Source organism: Colletotrichum phormii (genome assembly GCF_030913505.1).
Source record: "Colletotrichum phormii strain CBS 102054 chromosome Unknown BDP81scaffold_11, whole genome shotgun sequence".
In the NCBI taxonomy this organism is placed as follows: Eukaryota; Fungi; Ascomycota; class Sordariomycetes; order Glomerellales; family Glomerellaceae; genus Colletotrichum; species Colletotrichum phormii.
The window spans coordinates 320,988-346,913 of record NW_026851453.1 but is presented as its reverse complement, the minus strand read 5'-3'; the positions used below and the strand labels follow the sequence as shown (position 1 = coordinate 346,913).

At 53.7% G+C, this 25,926-nt stretch overlaps 8 protein-coding genes across 8 annotated transcripts; 1 reads left to right on the top strand and 7 right to left on the bottom strand.

Annotated features, from left to right (window-relative positions):
- Positions 1–2,452: 2,452 nt before the first annotated feature.
- BDP81DRAFT_428897 (uncharacterized protein) lies at positions 2,453–3,337 on the bottom strand. Its single transcript, XM_060590466.1, has one exon. It carries the CDS (start codon positions 2,963–2,965, stop codon positions 2,489–2,491), a length of 477 nt encoding a protein of 158 aa, XP_060444632.1. The 5' UTR covers positions 2,966–3,337; the 3' UTR covers positions 2,453–2,488.
- Positions 3,338–4,945: 1,608 nt separating this feature from the next.
- On the bottom strand, positions 4,946–10,321 carry BDP81DRAFT_320349 (DNA-directed RNA polymerase II subunit RPB1; the record flags this gene model as incomplete). Its single annotated transcript, XM_060584518.1, has 3 exons — positions 4,946–4,996; positions 5,051–9,901; positions 9,965–10,321. The coding sequence occupies 3 exons, from the start codon at positions 10,319–10,321 to the stop codon at positions 4,946–4,948; spliced, it is 5,259 nt and encodes a 1,752-aa protein (XP_060444631.1).
- Positions 10,322–11,416: 1,095 nt separating this feature from the next.
- Positions 11,417–12,901, bottom strand: BDP81DRAFT_461391 (WD domain-containing protein; the record flags this gene model as incomplete). Its single annotated transcript, XM_060593761.1, has 2 exons — positions 11,417–12,470; positions 12,525–12,901. 2 exons carry the CDS (start codon positions 12,899–12,901, stop codon positions 11,417–11,419), a joined length of 1,431 nt encoding a protein of 476 aa, XP_060444630.1.
- Positions 12,902–13,666: 765 nt separating this feature from the next.
- On the top strand, positions 13,667–15,265 carry BDP81DRAFT_32517 (tRNAHis guanylyltransferase). The gene is made up of 7 exons (XM_060584951.1): positions 13,667–13,721; positions 13,779–13,868; positions 13,949–14,125; positions 14,191–14,363; positions 14,419–14,507; positions 14,565–14,669; positions 14,745–15,265. Exons 1-7 carry the CDS (start codon positions 13,708–13,710, stop codon positions 14,961–14,963), a joined length of 867 nt encoding a protein of 288 aa, XP_060444629.1. The 5' UTR covers positions 13,667–13,707; the 3' UTR covers positions 14,964–15,265.
- A 397-nt stretch (positions 15,266–15,662) lies between these two features.
- Positions 15,663–16,322, bottom strand: BDP81DRAFT_394670 (uncharacterized protein; the record flags this gene model as incomplete). The annotated part of the gene is made up of 1 exon (XM_060587993.1): positions 15,663–16,322. One exon carries the CDS (start codon positions 16,320–16,322, stop codon positions 15,663–15,665), a length of 660 nt encoding a protein of 219 aa, XP_060444628.1.
- A 725-nt stretch (positions 16,323–17,047) lies between these two features.
- Positions 17,048–18,932, bottom strand: BDP81DRAFT_320309 (homocitrate synthase; the record flags this gene model as incomplete). The annotated part of the gene is made up of 8 exons (XM_060584515.1): positions 17,048–17,421; positions 17,475–17,732; positions 17,789–17,855; positions 17,914–18,264; positions 18,320–18,528; positions 18,587–18,659; positions 18,741–18,766; positions 18,833–18,932. 8 exons carry the CDS (start codon positions 18,930–18,932, stop codon positions 17,048–17,050), a joined length of 1,458 nt encoding a protein of 485 aa, XP_060444627.1.
- A 2,037-nt stretch (positions 18,933–20,969) lies between these two features.
- BDP81DRAFT_32490 (uncharacterized protein) lies at positions 20,970–22,326 on the bottom strand. The gene has a single exon (XM_060584928.1). The coding sequence runs from the start codon at positions 21,879–21,881 to the stop codon at positions 21,120–21,122; it is 762 nt and encodes a 253-aa protein (XP_060444626.1). The 5' UTR covers positions 21,882–22,326; the 3' UTR covers positions 20,970–21,119.
- On the bottom strand, positions 22,314–25,007 carry BDP81DRAFT_320382 (Bromodomain-containing protein; the record flags this gene model as incomplete). The annotated part of the gene is made up of 6 exons (XM_060584522.1): positions 22,314–22,741; positions 22,795–23,332; positions 23,382–23,643; positions 23,694–24,398; positions 24,544–24,635; positions 24,924–25,007. The coding sequence occupies 6 exons, from the start codon at positions 25,005–25,007 to the stop codon at positions 22,314–22,316; spliced, it is 2,109 nt and encodes a 702-aa protein (XP_060444625.1).
- Between the last annotated feature and the right edge of the window lie 919 nt (positions 25,008–25,926).

The window sequence follows — 25,926 nt, the reverse complement described above, 5'->3', positions numbered from 1 at the left end:
GAGACTTGAACGAGAGCCAGAACTAGCAGGCCCAATGTAGGGTAGACACTGACGCTACTTCTACTGCTCCCGCTACACTTTCGAGGAGCTGACATTGTGGAACAGCAGCTATGAATGAATACCTTGCTCCCGTACCTTAGTACGGCTACGTACCTTGCTCTGAACTCGACAGGCACGACTTGGTGTGAAGCAGTTGGCAGACAGACTGAGACCCGGAGCGAGGGCAAATATGTCAAGTATAGAAGGTCACGCATGCACGAACTCTACTTTATGCTTGTGTTCTGCCGGCATCACAAACGCGACCTACTTCATCGTACCGCACCGCATCCCTTGCCTGACATGCGCCGTACGACATCGGACGGACACAGGCACGCCCTCTCTCTTCCATGGACACGTTTTCGGCCTCTCACAACCCCCTCAACCTCAACCTGCTGCAGTACCTGGCCTTGACACGCGGCATGGCAGTGAAAGTTCGTATTGTTACTGTACGCAACCTTGTACAACCGTGGACACCCCCTAAAGAAGGGGCTTGATGTGGTCTCATTCCCGCGTCATAGCAACGCAGCATCGCGACGCAGACGACGTTGGTCCCTAGTTCTTGCCAAGCAGCGACTTCCCCTCGCACGTCTACCGTCGTCCTTTACTGACATTTCGACTCTAGCCAGGGACCCCACGCCAGCTCGGTAAGCTGAGCTTCCAAGGGGGTCCAGGTTAGCAAGGCAACATGGCTGACCGGCGATGTGAATGGGTTTCCCGATCTGCCTCCTTTCGTCAAATCGACAGAAGTTTGCACCGGAAAGTGGAGTTGGCACAAGACTGCGAACCACCATACATAGAGTTGTCCCTGCTTTTCGACGGGGACACTTGTACCGTAGTACGCGTGACGGAAGCCCATCCCTTTCGCACTGTCCAGCTCGCGGTCGAGGCATAAGGCAAAGAAGACGGTCTGTTTCTGTTTTAAACAACAACCCTGATATATCAAAGCTGATGTTTGGCAGACGGTTAAGACAATAGCAAAGAAACAGTTTGTCCAACCACATCGAGGTAGTCCACCACGAGAACAGTAGCCGACAAGTTTGCTACGTCTGTTTTCCCTCTTTCTCTCTTTTCGCCTTTCCGATGTCCTCGCCCATGCCTTCGGCCCGCAAGCGCAAGTCACTGTGCGCAAGAAGCATAACACAAACATAGACTCCCATGCCGTTTCCTTCATGTCAAGGTTAAGCAGTGACACCACCACGGCTACGTACAGACGAGGTGACCAGGGGGCATTGCCCATCTTCACTTGGCCAGCCAGCATTATTCCGCTTGTTGCGGATCATCGGCCGGCATTGCCCATCTTCACTTGGCCAGCCAGCACTTTTCCGCTTGTTGCGGATCATCGGCCAGCACTGGGGCACCCCTCCCTCCCCAATTCCCCCATGTGCCTTGGGGGCGTAGAACGGGCTAGCATTGCTGACAGGCCCATCGCGCCCGCCCGCCCGCTTGGTCTTCGGCGGCTATGCACATCGCTTCAATCTTGCATAACACCAATCATGGACGTTCAAAAAGTTCACAAACCTCTTTGATTGTGCCGCAGTGCTGCACTTTGGACTTCATCTTCCGCTCGTTAAACAAGACCAACCGCGCCGTCCACTTGCAGCAGGTATACCTGTGACGCTACCACACTACCGTCTCCCTATCACTTCACCAGAATTCACACCCTTCTCAAGAATCGATGAAGCCAGCAAACGGCACCTGGATTCGCTCGCCAGGCCGAGCCACAATCAGCGACGGGAAGCGGAATCCAGTCCGCAAGCCGGCCGCTAGCGGTTAAACGAATAACGAGGGTGGCACGGTTGGCCGCTTAATCCCGCCTTCCGTTTCCTTCCATCCCTGCATGGGCCCACCCATGCCTAGATGGCCGGTTGATGAGGAATACCTAGTATGAATGGAGAGCTGCTCAGGCTCTCAGCAGCAACCCAGCTCGCGGCACTCCTTCGCCCCCATCTCCAAACCTCAAGTCTCTGCCCAATGCCTCCATACCAAGCTAGGAGCAGGGTAGCCCCTTGTCATGATCGATCTTTGGGGCCCACGGTTCGAAGTTTTAGCGCTGTGTCCGTGTCCCGCATCAGCTTGAGGTTCCATCCCTTGCGACTGGCCGATTGATGCTGCCCTTGGGCTTTAATCAAGAACGGATGACGAGGAGCCCAGGGACAATGTTGGTTCGACAACGCGCAAGAACCGCCTCATCGTGGAAACTCAAGTCTATTGCTCCGATTTCCATCTGTTCAATCTTTTTGCTTTGAGCTATTGTTACTAATTTCACGACCTACGATCCTTCCCTTTCCGCATTCCCGGCTCAAGGCTCTTGTTAGGGCCCTTGTTCACCGGCTCCGGCTCCCTTGGCCCGTTGACCGGGTTTGTGTACGACCCGAGACCAACAAGCACGATGAGAAATCCATCGGACCCTCCCCCCCCCCCTTTTTCTTCATATTTTTCTCTATCCGTACTAGAAAATTGGGATTTTACGCTGATGCACTTCACGGTGCTCGGCAATGGCGCCTGTTGGGAAACCATCCTTCACCAGCAACAGACTCATATGAAGGAAAAGGCGCAGAACTGGCTGTGCTCGTCGGTCGACGTTGAACACGGCCATGGTTGGACACCTCGAGCCGGCCGGTCCAAGCGGCCTGTTCGGCGGGACTTTTCTTTTTCTTTCCCCCTTCGTAACCTGCGACCCGTAAGGCACTTTTCCTTCATTTCGTTTGTCTCTGCAGTAGAGAAATTCGTGACTGGGTGTGCCACACGTTATGCGTGTGCGCATGTTGGATCCAGACAAGCCAAAGAGACGCGGCTTGGCGTCTTCACGCGCAGAGCGTGAGCAAACCCGCGAATCAGGACCGAGTTTGTCGACCGCTTGTTGGTGTGGCCATGTAAACGAACGTCCACACACCCATCCAAGCGCCGCCGTCACCATCGCCGTCATCGCTAGCCATGAGAGCTCCTTTCACCCCATCTGCCCACCAGGTTCGCCGTTTTGCGCTTTGTTGATGCGAGTACAATACGAAGACCCGGAAGTGATTCGTAGAATTCCTACAGAGTATGGGTAATGACTCGTGGGGTCTGAGTCGTTGTATCGGTAGATGTGACGAGACCGGGATTCGAGAGGCCAGATGGAGAAGAGGAAGGGGCCCCGTCCGGAAGAGGACTCGAAGAAGACGCGTCTCGGGCGTACCCATGAGCATCATGGGCAATGATCCATCCTGGAGATTCTCCCACCCTTCCCAGTTCTTTAGAGGAAGAGGCAAAGTCCGTCTCCGTTCTTTGCATCATTGCTCCTCTTACATACTGGACCCCGTCATCCACTTATCCTGCCTTGCCTATCCGCATCACGAGGGAAGGAACAACAAGAATTAAGGAACAAGGAAGTAGTGTGAATGTTTGGATGAACGCCTTGGGTGCGGGTCGCGCCGCTGTCGCCCGCGCTGCCCGCCGGGCTACAAGGTTTTCCTTGTCGAGCGAGCTTTTCCCATTGCGTCTTGGTGTCAGTGTCTCGTTATGTGACGTGTAACTTTTGTTGCAACCCCTTCTTTTCTGCCCCGTGCCTGTGCCCAGAAACATATCAAGAGGTTTAGATTAAAAAAAAAAAGGAGAGAGTACAGGGCGAACCGACCGACCAACATCCTACATGAAGGAATCCCGGTTCCCTCCAAAGGCCCAAAGGGAACAATTAGGTATAGTGAAAATGATGACAAGGTGCAGGTCCAGACCCGGGTTGGGGCTCCTCTTAGCGTCACTCCCTTTTTTCTTTCTTTTTGGGTTTTTTTTTTTGCTGCCTCTCTTGCCCTGGGAATGCCAATCTTCCCCATCCGTGCTCTTTCGGGGAACCCACACCTGTGTTTACTCAGCTATTACAACTCTGTGATAAGTGCGCACGCAGCATCTCCGGGTCATGGGTTCGTGAGATGGGGGGGGGGGTTCCGGTCGGAACTTGGGGCATCCGTAAGTGGGAAGAGCAGGTGGGGCCAGCCAGCCAGCGGGGTCGGAAAGCAGGCAGAACTAGGCAGGCAGGCACAGGCAACAGCAGCGACTTCATGGACATGAACAAGTCGAAACGGGCAAACAACAGACATCATCACGATCACAAGCATCGAGGTGATGACAAACTTGTCTCACAATCTCATGACGGCAATGCACATTGTGCACTAACAAGTCACGAATCAGCCAGGGTGGGTGGGACATCCTCTTGGGAATATCAGTCTGGTCCAATTTTTTCATGAGGCGGTTCAATCTGCGGGAAGATAGAAAAGGAAACAGGGACTATTCATCTCCCTCTCATCGCGCGAGATAATTCCAATCTGTGGTTTTTGTGTGTGTTCCTCATCCTCTCAAGGAAAAAGGGGGTTCCTAGGTATTGCATTGCTTCTTCGCTCTCGTCCCCCCTCCCTCTTCCACACATCAAGCCACCCAGGAGTCAGTCGGGCCCCTTCCTTGGCTTCTCATCCTGTCAAGTCCCCAACCGGCCCCCTTGCTCTTACAACCCCCCAATCGCCGTATTGTACAAAAATCAGCTTTTTACATAATTCACCGCAAGCCCTTTTTGCTTCTTTTGAGTGATGGTTTTTTTGGTGGACGCTGTTTTTGTGTATGAGGGTATGTTGCTGTCCTTGCTTCTCCCCAAGTCTGGCCCCTCTATCGTCTTTGCGTGTAGCAATCTTGCTTTGTGTGATGTTGCTTGTCTCTGAGAGCACTTCTATAAATGCAATATTCCTTGTCCTCCACGCGAGAAGAGAAAGAAAAAAAAGAGGATAAGTCTCAGTGACAGCCTGCGTCTGTAATGAGATGCGATATTCCAATCGACCAGAACCAGTTAAGCCGTAGAATCATTAGTCGGCGTATTAGGAAAGTGAAGGATAGTGGCGAAAGGAGGACGCGATTGGATGCATCTTCGTAAAGCGACGCACTATTAGTTGCCGGAGCCGCCGGGTCCAGGTGTCCGGGGAGACCAAGAGGGAGACTATGACCATGTTAGAAGTTGCTCAGAAATATCAGTAAGAAGTGGATAGCTTACAGTCGGCGAATAGCTGGGGCTGGTCGGAGACTGCTGGGCTCCTGGAGTCTGTTGGAAACTCGGGCTCGTAGGCGAGTACTGAGCCGGTGAAGTAGGAGACCACGTCGGCGACGCAGGAGAGTACGACGGTGACGTGGGACCAGCCCCGTGGAGGTTGGGGGATGCAGGGCTGTAGTTGGGACTGGCTGGCGAGTAGCTTGGAGAGGTGGGAGAAGCATACTGCGCTGGCGATGTCGGGGAGTAGTGCCTGGGCGAAGAGGGCGATGCCGGTGAGTAGCTTGGCGACGTCGGGCTGTAATTGGGGCTTGCAGGGCTGGTAGGCCGGAGCATGGGCGATGTTGGCGAGAAAGAGGGCGACGAAGGGCTGAATTGCGGCGAGGTAGCCCCGTAACGCCCGGCAGCACCGTCGATGAGCGGTGATGTGGGCGAGTAGCCGGCGTTGGGAGACGACGGCGAGTATCCGCCATAACCACTGCTGAAAGGCGACGTCGGGGATGTACTGAATGGGCTCGTCGGCCGTCCAGGACTGGCACTCGAGTAGGGGTTGACAGATCCAATGCTACCAAATCCACCACCACCGTACTCGGTACCGAAACCAGTGGGTGAATCGGAGCCAGCGCCAACAATGGGGGAGAAGTTGCCGGCGGCGGGCGAGCTGAGAGACATGTAGCCCGAATCCGCCATGGGAGATCCAGAATCGTACGGGGTGGCAGCACCGCCAGCCTCGCCGCCCTTGACCGGCATGCCAGGCATAAGACCCATGCGCGAGTTGTCGCTAATGACGGTCTCCAGCATCTTGGGGTCGAGGAGAACGTCGAAGTGACCAGTACCCATGGGGGCCATCTGACCGAGCATAACGTTCTCAGAGATTCCACGGCAGTCATCCAACTCACCAACAGCTGCAGCCTCGAGAAGAATTTCCACAGTCTCCTCGAAAGAACAACGCATCAGGGCACCAGTGTCGGCTCTGTTGATACCATGACGAGTGACAGCAGAGATGGTACCTCGGTACGTCATCACGTCACAGAGAAGAGCAAGATGTCTGTGGTTGACGTAGGAACCGTCGAAGGCAAGCACCTGAGTCAACTCACGAATGAGAGCCGCTCTGGCACCCTCAATACCGAAGACTTCCACAATCTGCCACAAGTGATTGGTGTACGTGCGGTTGGAATCAACGCCATCAACTGCCAAGACCTGGCGCAGAGCTGTTCCGGAGGTATCCAAGTACCATTCTGAGCAGCGCTCGTCCGCCTTGGCAGCTAGCAGGGCTCCGTCCTCGGTCTCGATGAGCTTGGTCTCCTTGTTCAAGAAGGCTCTCTCGATACCCTTGACACCACGCAGGGAGAGAGTGTCGAGCAAGTGAGTCTCAAGTCTCTTCAGCATGACATCATCCTCGATCTTCTTCTCACCATCTTCGTCCTTGTCATTGCCCGCATGCATAGGCCGAACACGAATAATCTGCTCTTCAGCGTTGTTATCACTGAAAATGACAGCAAGATCGTTGGGGTACTCCTCCTTGATGCGCCTAGCAACGTCCTCGACTGTCAGCTCCTTGTCAAGAAGCTTCTGGCGGTCCAGAGTGAGACGAAGGAGCCATCTTGATTGGTCTTCCGTCTTGTCGTGCGACTCGTCGGGGATAAGGTAGTAAGACTCAACCATATCCAGATCATCGGGAATGTTGGTCGAAGTGATCTCCGGGTCATAGTAGATCTCGGTGACTGCGGTCACGGAGCGCAAAGTCGTGTGCTCAACCGTGCTTCGAAGTTGCTTGGCAGCTTCTTGACTGGCATTGTCCTCACCACTCAGGTAAACAACCATAGAAGGAGTCTTGATGTTCTGGGCCAAGTTAAGAATTTCCTTGAGACGCGGGACACCGAGAGTAACGTTCTTGGAGGAAACACCAGCGAAATGGAAGGTGTTCAGCGTCATCTGAGTAGCAGGCTCACCGATAGACTGGGCCGCAATGACACCAACCATCTCACCAGGACTAACAAATGCTCGATCCCAACGAGCCTCCAGCTCTCCCAAGATGTGCTCGAAGGCCATCTTGTTGAGGCGCTGCTGGCAAGCGATACGCTTGAACGCGAGTCGAGAGCGGATCTGCGCCTTGAAGAGAATCGTGGCGCTGTAGTCAGCCTCCTTGGAGATGTCATCCTTGCCACGGACGATAGTCATTCTGTTGAGCATCTTCTGTACAACAGGAATGACGTCTTGAGGTCGGAGGTCGCTTCGCTGGAAATCTTCAACAGCAAAGAGCTTCTTGGCTGTCTCCATCAGACGAATGAGGTTCAATGGCAGCTGCATCGACTCATCATCCTTTCTCTTGAAGTTGATCTCGCGGACTTGCTTGCGATCAGAGATCAAAGCGTCGAACTCCTCGTCCAGGAGCTGCTGAACTGCGGGGTCACCTGCCATCTCGTTGCCGTACTCAAGCCACTCCAGCTCTTCCGGCCTGTTCTCATCCATGACATCCAGTCGGAATCGGTCGGCGAACTTCTTGTGCGACATGTTGAGGTGGTCCATACGCTGCTTCTCGATGTATATAGCGTCCAGACCATCTTCACCGTACAGGAACTGAAGGATATCACCCAAAGAGTTTCTGACGGTACCGTCGTACTTGGCGCTGACGTCCTCAAGCGCCTTGACGAGACGACGCTGGATGTAACCTGTCTCGGCGGTCTTGACAGCGGTATCGATCAAACCCTCTCTACCAGCCATGGCGTGGAAGAAGAACTCGCTGGGCGTAAGACCACGGAGATACGAGTTCTCAACGAAACCACGAGCCTCGGGTGAGTAGTCGTCCTTTGTGAAGTGCGGGAGGGTGCGGTATTTGAAGCCGAAAGGAATGCGCTTTCCTTCGACAATTTGCTGTCCGACCAGGGCAGTCATCTGGGAAATGTTGATGGATGAACCCTTGGAACCGGACGAGGCCATGGTGACCGCGTTGTTCAAATCCTTCAAACTCTTCTGTGTGGTGGTACCGGCCTTATCACGAGCGGTGTTGAGGGCCTTGGAAACCTTGCTCTCGAAAGTCTCACGGATGTTCATACCGGGCAGAGGCTCCAGCTCGTTAGCAGTAGCTTGTCTTGTGAACTCCTCGACCTCGGCCTTGTGCTCATCAATGTGGATCTGAACCTTTTCAATGGTGATCTTATCGGGAATCGTGTCACCGATACCGATACTGAAGCCGTTGTGCAGCAGCCAGTAGTTAACTGTTTGCTGAACACCGACCAGGAACTTCATGGCCGCCTCAGGTCCATGCTCATTGTACACGATGTGGACGATACCGCCACTGGCAGCACCGATGTTCTTCTTGGAGAGCAGACCGTACATGATCTGTCCTGACTGAATCAGGAGACCCTCGTCCTTAAGGGGGTTCTCCTCCTTCGAATCAGCAGCGCTGTGCAAGCTGACAATGCTGGGAACTGCCATGCTCATGATCTGCTTACCAGTCCACCTTGGTCTGGGCCGAATGATGGCGGGCTGGGGAATGTTACCATCCCAGTTGGGAACCCACAGCATGATGTTCATGACCTGCTCCTTGGTGAGGAACACATCGCGACGACACAGCTTGTAAGCACCGGCCAGAGTATCCTGCACGATACCCATCAAAGGACCGTTTCTTTGCGGGGAAACGATGTTGATGGGGACCAGGCACAACTCCTTGACTTCAGCTCTCGTCTCTTCACTTTGGGGGACGTGAAGGTTCATCTCGTCACCGTCGAAATCGGCGTTGTAGGGAGAGGTGACGGACAAGTTCAGACGGAAAGTTGAGTAGGGCATGACGCGGACTCTATGACCCATCATAGACTCCTTGTGCAGAGATGGTTGACGGTTGAAAATGATATAATCGCCCGTGATCAAATGACGCTCGACCTTCCAGCCATATTCCAAAGAAATTTGTCCAGCTCTGCGATGATGGCGCAAATCAATTCTCGTGCCGTCAGACCGAATGACGTACTTGGCTCCTGGGTGCTCGTTGGGTCCGTTTTGAACAAGCTCGTGGAGCCTGCCGATGTTGTACGGAGTGACGGTCTCAGGGTAGGTGAGAGTTCTTGCGATACTTCGAGGAACACCAACCTCGTCAAGAGACAGGTTGGCATCACCGGTAATGACAGTACGTGCCGAGAAGTCGACACGCTTTCCCATCAAATTGCCACGAAGACGACCTTCCTTGCCCTTGAGACGTGCACGAATAGCCTTGACGGGACGACCACTCTTTTGCAGGGCACGAGGTTGACCAGCGATATCGTTGTCCATGTATGTCGCGACGTGGTACTGCAAAAGCTGCTCGAAATCTTGTGCAATATGAGCGGGCGAGCCCTCGCGAATGGCCTGCTTGACGTTGCTGTTGGCGCGAATGATATCACCGAGTTTGTAGGTCAAATCGTCTTCGTTTCTGAGTCCTTGACCGGTTCCGTCCATGGAAATACTGGGACGGACAGGCGGGGGCGGAACGGGAAGAACGGTAACGATCATCCACTCTGGACGAGCGTACTCGAGGTTGAGACCCATATCTCTCAGATCTTCATCACTGATACGACGCAAGATGTTGTGAGCCATCTCTGGAGTGATTGGCGGCTCCTCCTTCTTCTTGACGCCATCTTCACCTTGAGCCTCGTACTTTGCAATGAGCTGCAGAGCCTTGTGTCGTACCCTAGGCTGGATGTTGCCACAGCCGCCGTGGTTTACGGGAGCCTGCTTCATGTTCAGGCCGTACTCTCCATCGTCGGGCTTCTGCTCCTTGACCTCGTTCTCGCAACGAGTCTTCTTCTTGCAAATGTTCCAAATACGGTTGAAGCGAACCTTGGGGTCTCTCGTGTTCACAGCTTGGAGAAATTCAGGGTCGCTCTGAGAAGCCAGGTTAGCAAAATCAAGTCAAGGCGGCTGTCAGACATCGTAGAGTAAACTAACTCTGTCGGCCAAGACTTTGCTGCAATTATGGCAGACAATCTCCAAAACCTTCTTGACTTTCTTGATAAAACCAGGATGGTAGACGGGCTTCGCCAGCTCGATGTGGCCAAAATGTCCAGGACATTCGCCCATCGCCTGGTTACAGGTCTTGCACTTGAATTGCCGGTCGATAGAGCCGAGAAGAGGATCGTTCAGACCGCCGTCGCGAGGCTTCGTCCGCGTCTCGTCCATGGTCTCGGGGTAGACACAGTGACAGACACTCATGTTCTTGATCTCCTCAGGAGCCATGAGGCCGAACTGAATCTCCTCGACCGTCTTGATCGGCGCACTCGAGTGCGTGAAGTAAAGGTTCGCCATATTGACGGTATTTTCAATGTCGTTCGGAAAGAATGAGTCGACGGGAATTCACGAGGTATAGAGTCGGAAAACAGGCAAGAGTCGCCGATAGTCGTGACGCGACCTGGAAAAGTCGCAAACAGGGCGCAAAAAGGTCGAAAAGCGAGAATCTATCGCGCGAAACGCTTTTCGAGATGAAAAAAATCGGGCAAGGTCGTCTATCGATGGCGCTCTTGACTACGCCAGTCCCCGGCCAGCGGCCCAGGAGAAGGTTCCACTGATCCTCCCAATCGCCGCCACCTTAAGTGCGTCGAAGAATCGAAAAATATCGCGGTCGTATCGAGTCGTTGTTCGTGTCGGAAATGAACGTGCGGTCCAGGGGCGCGATTTCCGACGCGCGTGGTGATTGTCGATGCGTGGATTGACGGAGTTGTAGAAGTGAAGACCGTGGAGGCGAGAATGAGGAGCGAGGTCAGAAACAAATCTTGCCTCCAGGCGGCTGGCGCTGCCGGCAGAAGTACGCTAGCCGGATTTGGCAATTATCCTCCTTTACCTTCCTCAGGCTGGATACGCGTGCCCGAAGTCGAGGGTACCCACAAAAGTCATGAAACAGAAGGAGCAATCGCCGACGGACTTAAGTACTTCGTAAGTACTGCTATGTACATTTCCCATAGGGAACTGCTCGCTGTGCGAGAAGCAAAAGTCCTGAGGAACTTCAGCTGCAAGTCTGCATCACGCCTATGAGTCAAGAATTCCTGCGGAGCCTTTGCAGCGGTAAAGATCACATTGGCGTTGACAAGCCTTGATGGCTGAGAACTTTTGAGACTCGACTCCCTCGCTTTGTCTGGCATTTCCCCCAATGGCTGTCGAATTCCCGTCATTAATAAGCAGCCACCCAGCTTCGAGAGCTTTAAAGAGTCCTGGATCGTTCAAGTTTACATCACTGCAAGTCCCATCGCGCTAAAGTCCGAGCAAGGGTCTGCACACCAACGAAGCTCGTCCCATGGCGACGCGATCCAACGCCATGTCACGCGTTTTTGGTGTCCACGCTTCAACCTTGGTTCATTAGAAGCCTGTCAGCGTAGAAATCATCAACAACTTGGGGTATTATTTGCTTCATCTTCTCCGACCTTTACCACCAATCCTGCCCTTTCGAGATTGCATCTTGTCCTCCACTACTTCGCTATCCGGTATCTCACCGTCCGCACCCGGACTCCTTCTCCGCATGGTACCGGTAGATACCGTAACGAACTCTTCCTCGCTGTCGCTCTCTCCAAGATCGAAAAGTATCGGCATACGGAACGCTCCAGCATCGCTAATATGTCCATTGATGACGGTCGATGTAACGACATCCACTTCCTCATCCTCCGCGTCTAGGCGTCTCTTTTGCAGCTCCTCCTGGCCGTAGATATCGAACTCGTCCTCTAGTTCCTCGTACTCTTGGTTCTCCTCGACCTGCGCAAAGTCGGGCGCGAGTCTGGACCACTTTTGCTCGGGTATGACGGACCATATGTATATTCTTCCCGTCTCAAGGCCACACGTTGCGATGAAGGGCCGATCCGGGTGCCATTCCACCACGCCTTGTTCTTCCTTGGGGCCATCCAGAATTCTGATCAGGCCTGTGCTGCCCATGCCCCTGTCCCAGACATATATCTCGTGGTTGTTGTACGTTGATGCCGCGACGTACTCAGAGGCGGAACTGAAGGTGACGTGGTTCCATGACAGCCTGTTGACTTGATCTGAAAACTTGTGCTCTTCCGTGAAGTGTATTGTATCGAGATCGAGATTCTCGGCTGCGAGATTCGGAATATGGAAGGTTCTGACAACGCGGTCTTGGGCGTTGATCAGGAGAATTCTCCCCGAGTTGTTCAGCCGTAATGTTGTAATTACACCGCTGCATGGCTTTTCTGAGTATATGGTCTTCAGAGTCTTGACGTCAATGACGTTGATCCATCCCTTGTTGGTTCCCGCCAGAATATGCTCTCCCGTAGAGGTAAATATCGTGACGGTGGTCATCTGTTTCGCGTCGTCTTTTAGTTGTTTCTCGGTGGGTTCGCCGTCAATATCGGGGCGTTTCGGTGCCGAGCTTAGGGGGTATTTGACATCGGTCACATCTGACACATCGACGAGTATCGGTTGCTCCTCAAATATCGAAGCCACAAACTGGTGACTTGCTAAGTTAGCGAACTGTCAGCTTCATAGGTAAACGGGTTATTCAACTCACTGATTGAAGGGATTGAGCTCCGCGATGTATGCCGGAGCCCGAAAACGGACCTCGCGATACCGTTTGCCGTCCTTCAAATCCCACAAGACAGCCTTCCAACCCTGGCACGCTGACAGCAGATAGCGACCACACCTTGACCAACTCAGCGAAGTGATACTTCTGTGGTGGCCGCGCATCTTCCTCGCCACGCCCATCGTTTCAATGTCCCAGATGACCACTGTGCCGTCCACCCTACCAGAGGCCAAGAGGTCACCCGATCGATTGAATCGTAGGCATGTTGAATGCCCGGACCGGATGGTGTTCGTATTGTTGATCGCGTTGATGGCCTCGACCGCGGCAATGGCCTCATTCTCTTCATTACTGAGAAGGAAGTTCATGATCGCGGGAGGCCCAGCTGCTGTCGCAAGCTGGCGATCTAGACGAGCGTTGCGTGCTTCGGATTGAGGGGTATGGTGCAGGTCGCAAGCTTGAGCGGTTGGATTAGAGGAATAATTATTGGAGTGCAGCCGTGCGCATGCGACTGCCTTTCTTGCGCCTGCAAGGCTGAAGTGCTCCAGGGATCCGGCCCCACAATGAACGCCTACCTGCCGCCCACCTTAGGTACGGACCGGAGTAGCTCAGGTACCTCTCCAAGCCTGTGCCTGTGTCGTCTTAGGTTGAATAGGTATTTCAGACCGAGGCGTTGTAGATGAGTCAAATTCTTCAAAGTGCAAATTACCGCCGAAGACCGCAGTTTACATGGCCACCTAGTATTTTCTTAGACGCCGCATGTGCTTCGCAGTCAGTTTTCTTTGTTCGAGACTGCAGGCACGATCAAGAGGGATAGGACTAGAGGACAGGAACGACTTATTGCCATAGCCTTTCTACTTTTCCCAACTGAGTCCAATGAGATAGTTTCGTCAAATGGCATTTTGTCGTAATCGCCGGAAAATTTGAGTAGTAACAATTTACCTTATGATTCAACTTGTCTGAGGTGGTAGCTGCGATGGGAGCCCGTGTAAAAGAGCGCTGCTGTTGCGCGACATCCCTGATCCTTGTACCCATCTCGGCTCACATTTAGACCCCGCCGAAGCAGCGGCAGAACGACCCCTCCCCCGCCATCCCGTCTACCTACTGTCTGAAGTTCGTCTCCAACACTGCCTTACAGTAGACCTCAGACGGCGTGTTCTTCCCCATCCTCACAATGGCGAACTCCAAGTAAGAGTCCACCGTCCCTTTCTCTCCCCATGGAAATTGATCTGACTCCAAATGCAGATTTGAATACGTCAAGAGCTTTGAGCAGCCTGACTTCCTTTTGCCAAACACCTGGATCGTCGTCCGCATAGACGGGCGAGGTTTCACCAAGTAAGTCGAGTCGGGGAAGTAGGGATCCATTTCTCGACCAAGATCTACCCTCTAACGATCATTGCCCCTACACCACATAGACTATGTGCAAAGTATGGCTTTGAAAAGCCAAACGACAAGAGGGCCATAGACCTCATGAACGCCGCCGCCAGGGTTGTCGTCACCGAGCTTCCAGACATCACCATCGCCTACGGCGTCAGCGACGAGTACAGCTTCGTGTTTCACAAATCATGTACCCTCTTTGAGAGGAGAGCCAGGTAAGCCACATTGGCTGGCTTACATCTGCCTTCAATTTTGAAATCGCACAGCTAAGATTATTTAGCAAGATCTCAAGCACAGTCGTGTCCACGTTCACGGCCAACTACGTCCACTTGTGGTCGCAGTATTTCCCAGATACCCCGCTCACCTCACCTCTGCCGAGCTTTGATGGAAGAGCAGTGTGCTATCCTACCGTGTCAAACCTGAGAGACTACATGAGCTGGCGCCAAGTCGATTGTAAGTGCTCTGCGGCATAGTCATTCGTGCTCTTAAGAGGCTAACCTAGTAAAAGGCCACATCAACAACCTCTACAACACAGCATTCTGGGCTTTGATCCAATTAGGTGGCCTCGACAACAGAGAAGCAGAGAAACTCCTGGCGGTGCGTCCTCCTTGACCAAGAAATGTTGATGCAACACAAATCTAATCACTTACCAAGGGAACCGTATCCGGAGACAAGAACGAGATACTCTTCTCCAAATTCAAAATCAACTACAACAACGAGCCCGAGATCAACAAGAAAGGCAGCGTAGTCTTCCGAGATGTAAGTCATTCCAGGGTTCTCCTTGACAGGATGCGTGAGGCGCAGAACTTGCCCGACTAAGACACCCTTTTACAGTACGAGCTCGTCGAACCGGGCACCCACAACGCCGCGCAGGCAGCAGATGCGCTCGCGGAGCCCGTCCAACAGAGCAAGACGCAAGCGGAAAAGGACAAGAAGAAGCGCACAAAGGCCCGCGTCGTCATCGAGCACCTCGACATCATCAAGGATGACTTCTGGGACAGGAGGCCATGGCTACTTTCCAACAAGCCAGGCAAGACCCCCAAGGAGCCTTGAACCCCATCAGACATGGTTTAAATATCCAAGTCCGCCATTGACTTCGCCCGCAAGCTCTCCCGGTGTGCACGATGGGCAAAACATGGAGGCAAAGACACCCAGACAAGCGTAGATCCGCAAACAGAGGTAGAAGGAGAGGAGGAAGAAGAAGGGGGGAACGTGACATGCAACGAGCAACAAGGCCCGGAAGTAGATCCGAAATTTATTCTGAAGATACCAGAATTTGGACGAGCTTGGTCCGTATGCTTTCACTCAAGATGAAGCTCAAATTAGAGGAATTTGAAACAGCGCAGTCGCTGATTGATGCAGAAGACGGTGTCCAACAACTTCAATTACAGGCAGTGAAGTGCCCGTGACCACGACAGAGCCCGCTTGCTCTTACGTCCCAGCTGGACGACGTGACCTTGTATCTTCTATCAATCAGTGCTTTTTTGGATATCCCTTGCGCCATGTAACGAAGCCCCTTGTTGTTGACAGTAATGTTTCCCCGCTCTAACCCTCGCCACGAAGCCGTGAAGCTGATGTCTGATGCTCACTGACGTTGGCGTGTGGCACAGCCTCTCGCTCTACCAGAAAAAGTAGAGCACGGCGACGACGGGTCTTGTCTTCGGCTCGGCGAAGCAGCGGCGGGGAACATGTCCTCCCCGTTATGCTAATCTTTTGGGGGTTTCAGAACCCCATTCTCAGCCCCAGCAGCATTCAACCAGACACCCCCTTCTTCGCCTTCCTCGCTTCCCTCTTGACCTTCTTCACCTCCCTCCGCGCCCTCTTCTCCTCCTTCAAGGCCTTCTTCGCAGACCTCTCAACCCTCCTCGCCTCCCTCGCCGTCTTCCTCGCCGCCTTGGCAGCCTTCCTCGCCCTCCTCTCCTCCTTGGTCTCCCCCCTCTCCTTCTTCTCCTTGCCCTTCACCACTCTTTTTGTCGTCTCCTTCTCGTCTCCGCTCTCAGAACTACTCGTACCCCCACTCTCAGGCGTCGAAGCACCGCTCGCCTCCTCCTTCTCCTCCTTCACCTTCCTCTCAAGCTCCTGAATCGTCCCCTCCAAAAACCCACCCTTTACAAAACTCGCATACAGCATCCACTTGCCCCCCGACACCTGTTCAATCTGGTTCAGCCGCCCCGTCGTGACCGTCTGCGTGACCTGCCCTTGTTTCGAAGTATCCAGTCCCTGCAACTGCTCGTCAAAGGCGTTCATCCACCACGTGTCGCTCGTGAAATGTGCCTTGGTGCCAAGCCCTTTTGTGTTGTCTTTGCGGTTGAGGAGGAGCGGCTTCGAGAGGCCGATGCGGTCGTCTGTTGCGTGGAGGGAGTGGCCTGATCCGCGCCAGCCTTGCGATTGGAGGAGGGCGCGGGCGTCCATCTTTTTTGTCTCGTCGGTTGTGGGAGTTTGGGGGAGGTCTTTTGATCGTTTCGGTGGGAGACTTTCGATTTTTCTAGGTTCGCGATCGGATGGCGAAGGAGATAATTAGGTTAGTATCTGTTGGTCGGCTTCGGGGTGTCATGAGCGCATGGGGGACGAGTTCATGGCCAAAACAATCATTTGATTCGAGTGGTTCTTCGTTGGGGCAACTGCAAATGGAGGGAGGATTGCGACGAGGTGCTCGGGCAAAAAGTGGTCGGTGAACTGGAATTTTTCTGTTCTGCCGTCCTTATCTTATCTTAGCCTTCCAAGGTACTTTCTTTATCCCACCCAACCCAACCCCACCAACATCAATGATCGACCCAAGTGTGAGCCGACGGGATTCATGTCATTGCCTCCGGAGTACAAGGTATTAGTTCACGGGAAACGTGGAACTCTTTCTAGTCAGTATGGTTCATACTCCAATTAACAGACCCTTTATATGACCAATGGTTCTTGGTGGCTCCCTCCCAAACAGTGGAAATTGGACATCTCTGACAGAGCCAAAACACTGGCGCTTGCAACCTAAGCGATCCAATTGTGTAATACCATTTCGACTTTGAACGTTTCTTCGTTGATGAGGTATCTGAACTAAACACTTTTGTAGCTCTCCCCTCTATGATTGTACAAGCAGATGCCCCCTTTTTTTGGTGTCCCATATGCATCCCGAAATAGAATAAAAAAATCTACGCCTTAACCTTCTTGGCCGCGGGCTCCGCTGCGGCATCATCCAAAGCACGCTTCTCAGGCTCGCCAGCAAGCTCTCTCTCCGCCTTCTCGAACTTGGCCTGCTCCTCGGCGGTCAAGTTGGGCAACAGCGGCTTCTCCTCACCCTCCGTAATGTTCAGGTGGAAAGTACGGATGATGGAATCGGCGTCATCAATGGCAATCGGCCTGACGTCTGCCAGGGCCTTGATCTTCTGAGTGACGACCTTGACCTGAGCGTCGGTCATGGTGAGACCAAGCTGCTCAACACGCGACTTGATGGCGTTCCATCCAGTCAATCTTGATGCGAAGTGGACGTATCTGCTCATGCCGAAGTCGGCGGGGTTGATAATCTCTGCATAATGCGTTAGCTGTGCCCTTAGCCCGGAACATTGCCACCCAACGTACCGTATGTGCTAGGGTTGTTGAGGATGGCCTTAGCGTGGATACCGGCCTTGTGGGTGAAGGCACAGAAACCGGTGATGTAGTTGTTGAAGGGAATGTTGATCTCGACAGCCTCGGCGACGAGGTCCTCAAGCTCCTTGAGCTTGTGCAGCTTGTACTTGGACTTGGTGTACTCGGGGGCGGCAACGATCATGCGAGCCATCAGACCACCGAGAGGGGTGATACCGTTGCGCTCACCGATACCGATGACGGAGGTGTCGACTGGTAGTTGAACGTCAGTATGTGTGGAGCACGAAGCTATCGAGAATTTGACTCACTGTGGGTGGCACCGGCCTCGAGCGCGCAGTAAGCGTTGGCAATGGCGCATCCAGTATCGTTGTGGAACTATCGGGGTGTAAGTATTGAATATGCGCCGTGTTCGGTAGATCTAAAGGCGACTTACGTGAGTCTCGATATCGCAGCTGACGACACCTCTCAGGGTGCGGACAAGGTCGTAGACTTGTCTAGGGCTGGCGCAGCCGACTGTGTCGGCAATACCAACTCTGTGAACACCAACCTTGTCGACGGCGCTGTAGACGGAGAGAAGGTCGACGAGGTCGGAACGGAAGGAGTCCTCAGAAGAGAAACGGATCTCGAGACCCTTGGACTTGACAAACTGGATAACCTCAATGGCAGTGTTGATGATGTAGGTCATATCCTTGCCGTGGGAGTGCTCACGGAGGTATGAGGAGGTGCCAATGACGACATCGACACCGTCAACACCGGTCTCGACGGCGAGGCGGGCATCGTCCATCTGCGCAGTGTTAGTCTTTGCGATATTTTGGTTTGCGGACGCGGAGAGCTCTTACGTGGCAGCGGACGTGAGTCAGGATCTTGGACTTGAGGCCGAGCTTGCAGATTGCCTCGCAATCCTTGCGGGACTGCTCAGAGGCAGCGGGCGAGGTAAGCTCAATGTAGTCGACACCAAAGTCGTCGAGAGCCCTGGCAATCTTGATCTTGGTCTCGGTGTCGAAGAAGGCGTTGGCGAACTGCTCGCCCTCTCTCAGAGTGGACTCGACTATACGTCACACGTCAGTGGGGTTTGACTCAAAAGAAGCTCGTTCGGCAGAACACACTAATCTGGTATCGGTCAATGTTGCTGAGGAAGTCGCCAACCGGCTGGTACGGGTTGCTTCCGGTGTGCTTCTGCTTGGTCTATATCGTCGGAGTCAGAACAATTCGTCAACGGTACCGCGGAAGCGGTTTTCGGAGGCGATTGATGGTTCTTACGGGAATGGCAGTGTAGCCAGGGTGGTCTGGACGCAATGGAGTCAGTAATCAATCGACAGCAATGTCACGCGCAAGAGAACTGCGACACTTACTAGCCTTGTTGGTGCCGTTGGCGGCGCCGTTGCCGTTCGCATGGCCATTGGTGCCATTGGCATGGCCATTGGAGGCCGGGACGTCAGGAGTAGGGCACATCTTGTATGTTCATGCACCGTATGTCGTGTAATGGGATTGAATTGTTCGAGGATAAATAGGTGGAAGCTCGGGATGATGGTGGGATTTATAGACGGAGTTTTGAGCAAGTTGAGTCACAGTTCAAAGAAGGGACTGGGAAGATGGACGGTAGGCCAAGAGTATATGTAAGGAAAAACTGGAAGTAAAAAAAAAATAGCACCGGGCGAGGCGAGGCGGTACGCAACAAGGTGTGGATTGGGCGGGATGGCCAGTGATGACCGAGGACGGCGTTCGCTGCTCCCAAGGTCAACCAGTCAATGAGCGGAAAAAAAGATTTTTTCCCACTCTTTAGCCCCGCTCATGGCACATCCCCGACCGCGCTGCAGCACTGTGCCATTGACTCTTAATCAACATTTTCCAAGGGCCGGTCGTTACGTCTGTCCTGTCTGTACCCCGCTAGATGCCACCTGAAGCGGGCTGGATTCGACCTCTGCCATTGGCGGAATGCCTCTCCACACGCCTCATAGGCCAATCAGCCCCCCGTTATCGGAAGATCGATCTCCCACTTGGAGGTAACGCTAAACCTCATGCGGTAATTCCACATGCTGCAGCTTGCCTGGGTTCATAGTCCGTGTCCGCTTCTGTGCCATCCTCCCGCTCAGCGCTGCCACCTGCTGATGGTGCTGCAGCAATGATGGCCTTGCGTGGGAGACACCGCCTTTCGTCCTCGTCGGAATCCTGCCCCCAAGATGATGTCTCTGCAGCCATTGTTGGCTGATTTGTGAGCGGCGAGAGGGGCCTGGCCTACCCGTTGACAAGGTTCCTGGGAGCTGCAAGGTCAGCTACCTGGGGCGGAGCGCCGACCTCCTGCAGCAGCGCAAAGGACAAAAGTTGCTTCGCAAGCGTCGCAACGAGTGCCGTCGGAGACCATGACCCGACTGAACTGCCCTTGGGAGCTTCAATTGACTCTTCCCCACGAAATTGGATGGCGCTAAGCATCAGAGGCAACAATTGAGACGAAGTTGGACAGAGTTGGCCCGGCTGCGCGATCCTCCTCACGGGTTCACGAGCACCGGGGAGCGCAAGATGCTTCTGAGCCGAGCGTGCCTCGCGCCAACCAGCTACCACGCATTAAACATCAGACCAATTGCCGCCAGCCCGGGCTGTACTAGTGATGCAACTCGCCGTGCTTAATTCGAACCCCAGCCGGGTGTCTCGACAGGAACAATGATGCGAGAAAGTGTCCATCTTCGTGCTTGTTGGACAAACCGAATAAATAACGAAAAACGAGGCTATTAGCTAGGTACTCGAAGTCGTCTGACCCCAGGTACCGTCGCGAGGCCATAATATGGTTAGGTCGCTTTGTCGGATCCTCCGACGGGCCCCCGTCCGCATTACCGACGGTCCTCCAAGACATCATCTGGCTGCCGGTTGCTGGGTGCTGGGGTAGACGCTGCTCCAATTTTCTAATAAGGGTCCACACTTCAGTAACGGATCCCCAGACGACGTCATGCAAGTATGACTGACTCCTTGAGTCCTTGCGATATCCGTACGGATTGGATAGGCATGTTTCAAATTATTTCGTCTACCGTCTCCGCAGGTTCACATCCAGATGACACCTACCACTGCGATACTGCGAACGAACAATCCTATTTGCAGTGAGTCACTGCTGATTTGCAGCCGCATCTTGACTAGGATTCAGGACCCAGAGGAACCTCTGGTGCTTCGGCTGGTTACCCTCACAGTGAACGAATTCCTTATTGTTTCCCAATCGGTCGAGATACATGAGCGAGGCTCACAATCTAAGGCAATCTCAGCGATTGCGGCGTTAATCACTCGTGCCTCGGCTTTACTGGCTTTGGGCATACAACGTGGTGTATTTGTTATTTTCTCTGCCCTATTGCTCATAAGGCGGTGCTCGATACGAGTTACACAGTATAAGTGGATACTCCCACTGTACAACGCGGTGTATATAAGCTCATTTCCTATCTAACGATAGCGATATACTCTACAGTGGAGATCCATGGCCGAGAAAGAGTACCCAGGCGGGTATAAGGCGCGAAAAGCGCAAAGATCCATCCCAGAAAGTGAAACCCACGAGAACCAGAAAACCCGTATCACCTCAGCAAGTGCCTAGATATCCACCAAGAACATGTTGCCGCTTGAGGCAGAATGGACATGGCCCCGTAAGAAGGCACAGCGTGGCCATCAAACAGACCAGATGTACTCACCATCCGGGTCACCCTTCTGGGCTGGTCTCAGCTGCTTGGGCCGAGGAACAGCCATTCCCTCGCGGGCCATCAAGTCAGCCCCCGAGTAATAGGCCATATAAGCGTAGTCCTCTCTAGTCACTGCCACGTACTTTCGCACGTAATGCTGGCTCTCGAGATCTCCCAATGCCTGGGCTTCCTGTTTGATGACCTTGCCCACTTGGTTGTTGATGACCGCGTTTTGAGCTTCCTGAATAGGCACCTGAGCATTCTCCTGCTTGACTTCCATCCCGGAATGCTGCTCAGGAAAAGACGAGTACTGTTGGTACCTGAGATGCTCTTGAGGCTGAAGATGCCCTTGAGCCCGCCGATGATTGTCCCGGGCATCTCTCTCGTGCTGAAGTCGCAGCCGCAGGTCTTCGCCCGGCATTCCGGAGTTGACAATGAGAAGTTGCTCATAGAACCCATTGGCAGCTTGCGAACCAGGAAACTGTTGCGTTGCGTGCGGAGGCTGGCGAAGGCTCGCATTTGACGGAGTGTGGTAACGTAAGAATTCCAAGTCGTCACCTGCGTGGTGTCGCTGTCTCGCGCGGGTCTCTGGGGTATGAGCCTCTCTAATGGGCGTTGTCGCCATGGCTGCTTGGTTGGCGGCATGACCCATGGGCTGAAGAGCTCCGGAAGACGGGGGCTGGGCCGGATCGCTCAGAAGGGGTAGATGGTCTACCTCTCCAGACATCAGCTTCTGCAAGCGGGGATACATATGGGATCCATCCTGAGGCAAAGGAGCTGGAAGATCGTTGTATCCATGGTCAGGGGTCGTCGCCAGAGTTGTCACCGGAGGCGTCACTGCAGACGGTTGAGCTGTAGGCACATGTGGCGATAAGTCATCGTCTTCAGGCCAACTTGGGATGGGCGGATAAAAGGTGGTCAAGCCTTCGTCCGTGATGTACTCCCGGAACCCGAGTGGGTTCGCCGCAGAGGCAGTTGTCGCGCTTCTGAGTTCAGCTTGATCCCAAACGTCTCGTAAGGTCACTGGAGGCTGTAGAGTAGGGGCGAGAACACTCTCATAGGCCTGATGATTCTCAAAGCGCACTTGATCGATAGGCTGAACGTCCACCTGGTTTCCGTAGATGTTGTTAGCGTCTGAATAGCCGCCAGCCGGGACAGCTTGACTAGTGGTGTCGGAAAACTCCTAGTTCCGGGGCACGTTGGCAAGCAGTGTCATAGTCTCCACCTCGAAATCGGCTCCATTCGGCAGCTTTTGTCCCTTGGGCAGAGCAGCTGCGACAGAGACGTCGATTTCATTGACCACTCCAGCCTGGAGCTGAACGTCAAAGACTCTGGCGTTGACGGGAAGCACCTGGCCCTGAATGGGATGAGATTGCTGTAAAGTAGACCGGTTGACCTGCACCCACAATCGCCACTGACGTCCTTCCTTCTCAAGGAACGTCGGCACGGTCACAATGGCCTGAAGTCTTAGCTGGCTGGCAGGGACATGAACGGTCACAGACTGCTTGCACTCTCTTTCGAGGGGATTCAGACTGATGTTGAAGCGACCTCCGATATTGATCATCGGATGAGCCTGGATAGTCAGATTGGTGATGAGTGCATCGGCAGCGCCTAAGAGCTTGGTCAGCGATGTAGTCATTTTCATGTCTTGGTACCATACGTACTCTTGCCAGGCGCACGGAACTGCTGATCCCACAGAGGCTTCGGAGGCGGCTGTGGAATAGGATTCGCCTGTGGCTGAGGCTGCACAAGTCCAATGGGTTGGAATGTCGCGTTGGACAGGCTTGCTGTCTGGCCCGCAGGCGGCGGAAAAGCAGATGGCGTGCTAGGTTGACCGGGGGTCACTGCGGGAGAAGGTCGTGCTGCGTCCTCGCGCTTGATGTTGTTTGCGACAGAGGGACTCGGGGATGCGGCCGAAGTGCTTCGGAGTCTGTCCATGGCAGCGGAAACGGCTGGCAGTCCACCCTGGCGAGCGGTGCCGTTGCCAAGTGGCGCTTGATCACTGGCGATGGCTCCCGCTGGCTGGGGAATCGTGGGCGCGGGCGAGTCTGCGGGCTCACTCTTGCCCCCAACATGGATAGTGATCTTCTTGGATGTGGCGGGCTGCTCAAAAGCGGGCTGCTGAACCTTGAGCTTGATCTTGGGCTGCGAAGGCTCTGGCACAGCTGCCTTGGCCTTTTTGATTTCGTCGGCGAAGAATTTCTAACCCCTTGTCAGAAGGGGCTCTCGTCATCGTTATGGTCAAACATACCTGAAGTTCCCGCGCCAATTCATAGATTTCGCTTCCTTCTTCATTGTAGTACTTGGCGTTGTCCCAGAGTAAGCTGGCCGTCTCTTCGAATGCCGCCCAGCTCTTCAAGTCGCTAGTGCCAGTGGCCTCGTTGCGACCTCGAACACCCTTGGTGATCTTCTGAAGCTTGCGGAGCGACATGGGATCCTTGACGACTCGGTAATAGTCTTTCAAAGCTCGCGGAGGAAGGTTGATGAAGGCTTCAAAATAAGCCTCGTCCTCGCTGGGCAGTGTGTTAGCATGGTCTACAACAATGAGGAGTCAGTCACTTACCCGTCTTCTTTCTTGCGAATCATTTCCTCCACAATCTTCTCTTGAGCCGTCTGGAAGTTGAGGCCCTTGTATGGGATGCCCTCGTACTCGTAGTCAGGGCGACTAGGCGTGGCAGTCCGAGCATTTGATTTGCGAGATGTCACGGCCCTAGACGATGACGATCTACCCGGTCCTCTGCGACGGATGAGAATAGTCGGCTTGGAGTTCTGGCTTCCCTCGTCATCGTCCTCCTCGCCTTCCGCATCGTCATCTTCCTCTCCGTCCTCTTCGTCCGCTTCGGCTTCTTCTGCCTCCTCCTCATCTTCGTCGGCATCATCCTGTTCCTCGGGGGATTCTGCCGCACCTTGCGGCTTCTCTATGTCGTCTTCTTCAGCTTCGTCGACGCGATGGGCAGGCAGAAGTGTCGGGACCGCGGTGTAGCCGCCTCTGGCATAAGCGGGATTGGTCTTGGTCATGAAGTTGCTCAAAGCTTTGCGAACTCTCTCGGCATCGTCAAACTGGGGGGTGCTTCTAGTGTAGAAATCCTTCGCGTTGGAGACCATACGCTTGAAGTAGCTCTCGAGTTCGGTAAGAGTAGAGAAATCTCCCTTCTTGAGCTTTCTTTCGATTATCGAAAGCGAAATCGGCATTCTCGTCTTCTTGTAGTATTCGGCATTGCCCTCTCTCGGCATCAGCTTCTCGAAGTAGACGGCGACTTTGCGGCCACTAGAAGAGTTGGAAGATTAGCATTCGCTGCTGCAGCCTGATTTGCGGATGACACCACTGCAATCGATATCCAAGACACATCGAGCCGATGAAAAGGCCGACTTGAGCTATGCGGTGACCAAGATGGGTAAGTAGGTAAACTTACTTCTTGTCCTGAGTTCGGCGGATCTGCTCGAGGAAGAACAGGCCATGTTCGGTAGTCGACTCGACCGTCTCACCCTTGCTGAGATCATATTTCTATGAGGGAGGAAGAAATGTTAGCTTTGTCCTTGAAGAGCCACAGTGCCCAGTAGTTCGGGGGAGGCGATGCTCCGAGAAGGTCTGGAAAAATCGGGAGACTGGCGGAAATGGGCATGGAGGGAAGTGCAGTGCAAATGACGCCCAAGTCAATGTCATCCATTTCGGAACCAATCGGGCGCAAGTCAGATTCCTCGTGAAGCCCTGTGAAGGGCGACACAAGCATGAAAAACTTCCGTCGACAGGTGAAGGGTGCATTTGGGGGTATGGAGGACAATGGAAGCTCACCTCAGTCAGTCTCTGGCGCTTTGCAGCGCGTTCGTCAGCTTCATTCACGCCATTGACGGCGGATGATCTCCGCTTGTTGTCCATCAAAAAGGCGAGGACAATGGTCGCGAACGCATGCGCTCTTCACTGAGAAAGTAAGAAAGAGCTGTTTGCTGTATTGTGCCTGCAATGGGTGACGGCAAGTAGCAGCCTTTGTGTGGGAGAGGCGGTGGTGATGCTGCAGCTGCGACTGGATTGCAGAGACGCGTCGGGTTGGAGATGGAGACGGAGCGGGTAAGGTAAGGAAGGTTCGGGCCAAGGTTGTTGGTAGCCAGGGCTGTAGACGGAGGTAAGGTAAGGTACTTAGCGCAGCAAAACTAAGGTACCTAGCTAGGCAGGTCCCCGGAGATGATGCAGCTCTCCCCACGTTTTTTTCTCGGGTTGAGATGGGGGTAGCTAGAGATCTGAGATACCGAAAAGCCCAGGCACTCGAAGTGGAATTTTTTTTTTTTTTGGCGCGATGAGCTTTCGCGCGATGGTGCAGGTGGTAGGTGGTGAGTGAGTAGGTAAGTCTTTCAAGGTTGGGGATGCTGGGGGGGGATTCTCTCTGGGAATTTCGGGATGGTGGTATTGACCTTTTTGCGCTGACCATTGAACGGCAGGAGCAGCCAGAAGGAGAAGGTACGAGGACGAGGTATCTCCCTTGGCGACTTCCTGCCACCTGGTGCCTCAGGTATGACCAGAGGTAAGGTATTAATTATAGAGTGCCTTTTTCTCGAGGCAACTGTTCAATACCAGCAAAACTGAATTGGCGGGCTGGTAATGGTGGTGCTGCCAGGTGGCGGTCATAGAGTGGGTCCCGTCGACGCCGTTGAGAACCGAAAAAAGGCGAAAAGTTTCACCGCCCACGGCATGGAATGTGTAGTCTGTGCTCATTCTCAGATGGAAGTATCCGGTTAGTGGAGTGAAACTCTCAAAATTGCAGTGAAATCAGCTGAAGCTGGACTGCATGCGCAACAGCACA

Excerpts from the sequence above, each read along its gene's own strand:
- BDP81DRAFT_428897 (XM_060590466.1), bottom strand. The coding sequence starts at position 2,965 with ATGACGGCGATGGTGACGGCGGCGCTTGGATGGGTGTGTGGACGTTCG.
- BDP81DRAFT_32490 (XM_060584928.1), bottom strand. The coding sequence starts at position 21,881 with ATGTATCCCCGCTTGCAGAAGCTGATGTCTGGAGAGGTAGACCATCTA.
- BDP81DRAFT_32517 (XM_060584951.1), top strand. Across the intron at positions 14,126-14,190 it reads CTCTTTGAGAGGAGAGCCAG|CAAGATCTCAAGCACAGTCG; the intron begins GTAAGCCACATT and ends AAGATTATTTAG. Across the intron at positions 14,670-14,744 it reads GCAGCGTAGTCTTCCGAGAT|TACGAGCTCGTCGAACCGGG; the intron begins GTAAGTCATTCC and ends ACCCTTTTACAG.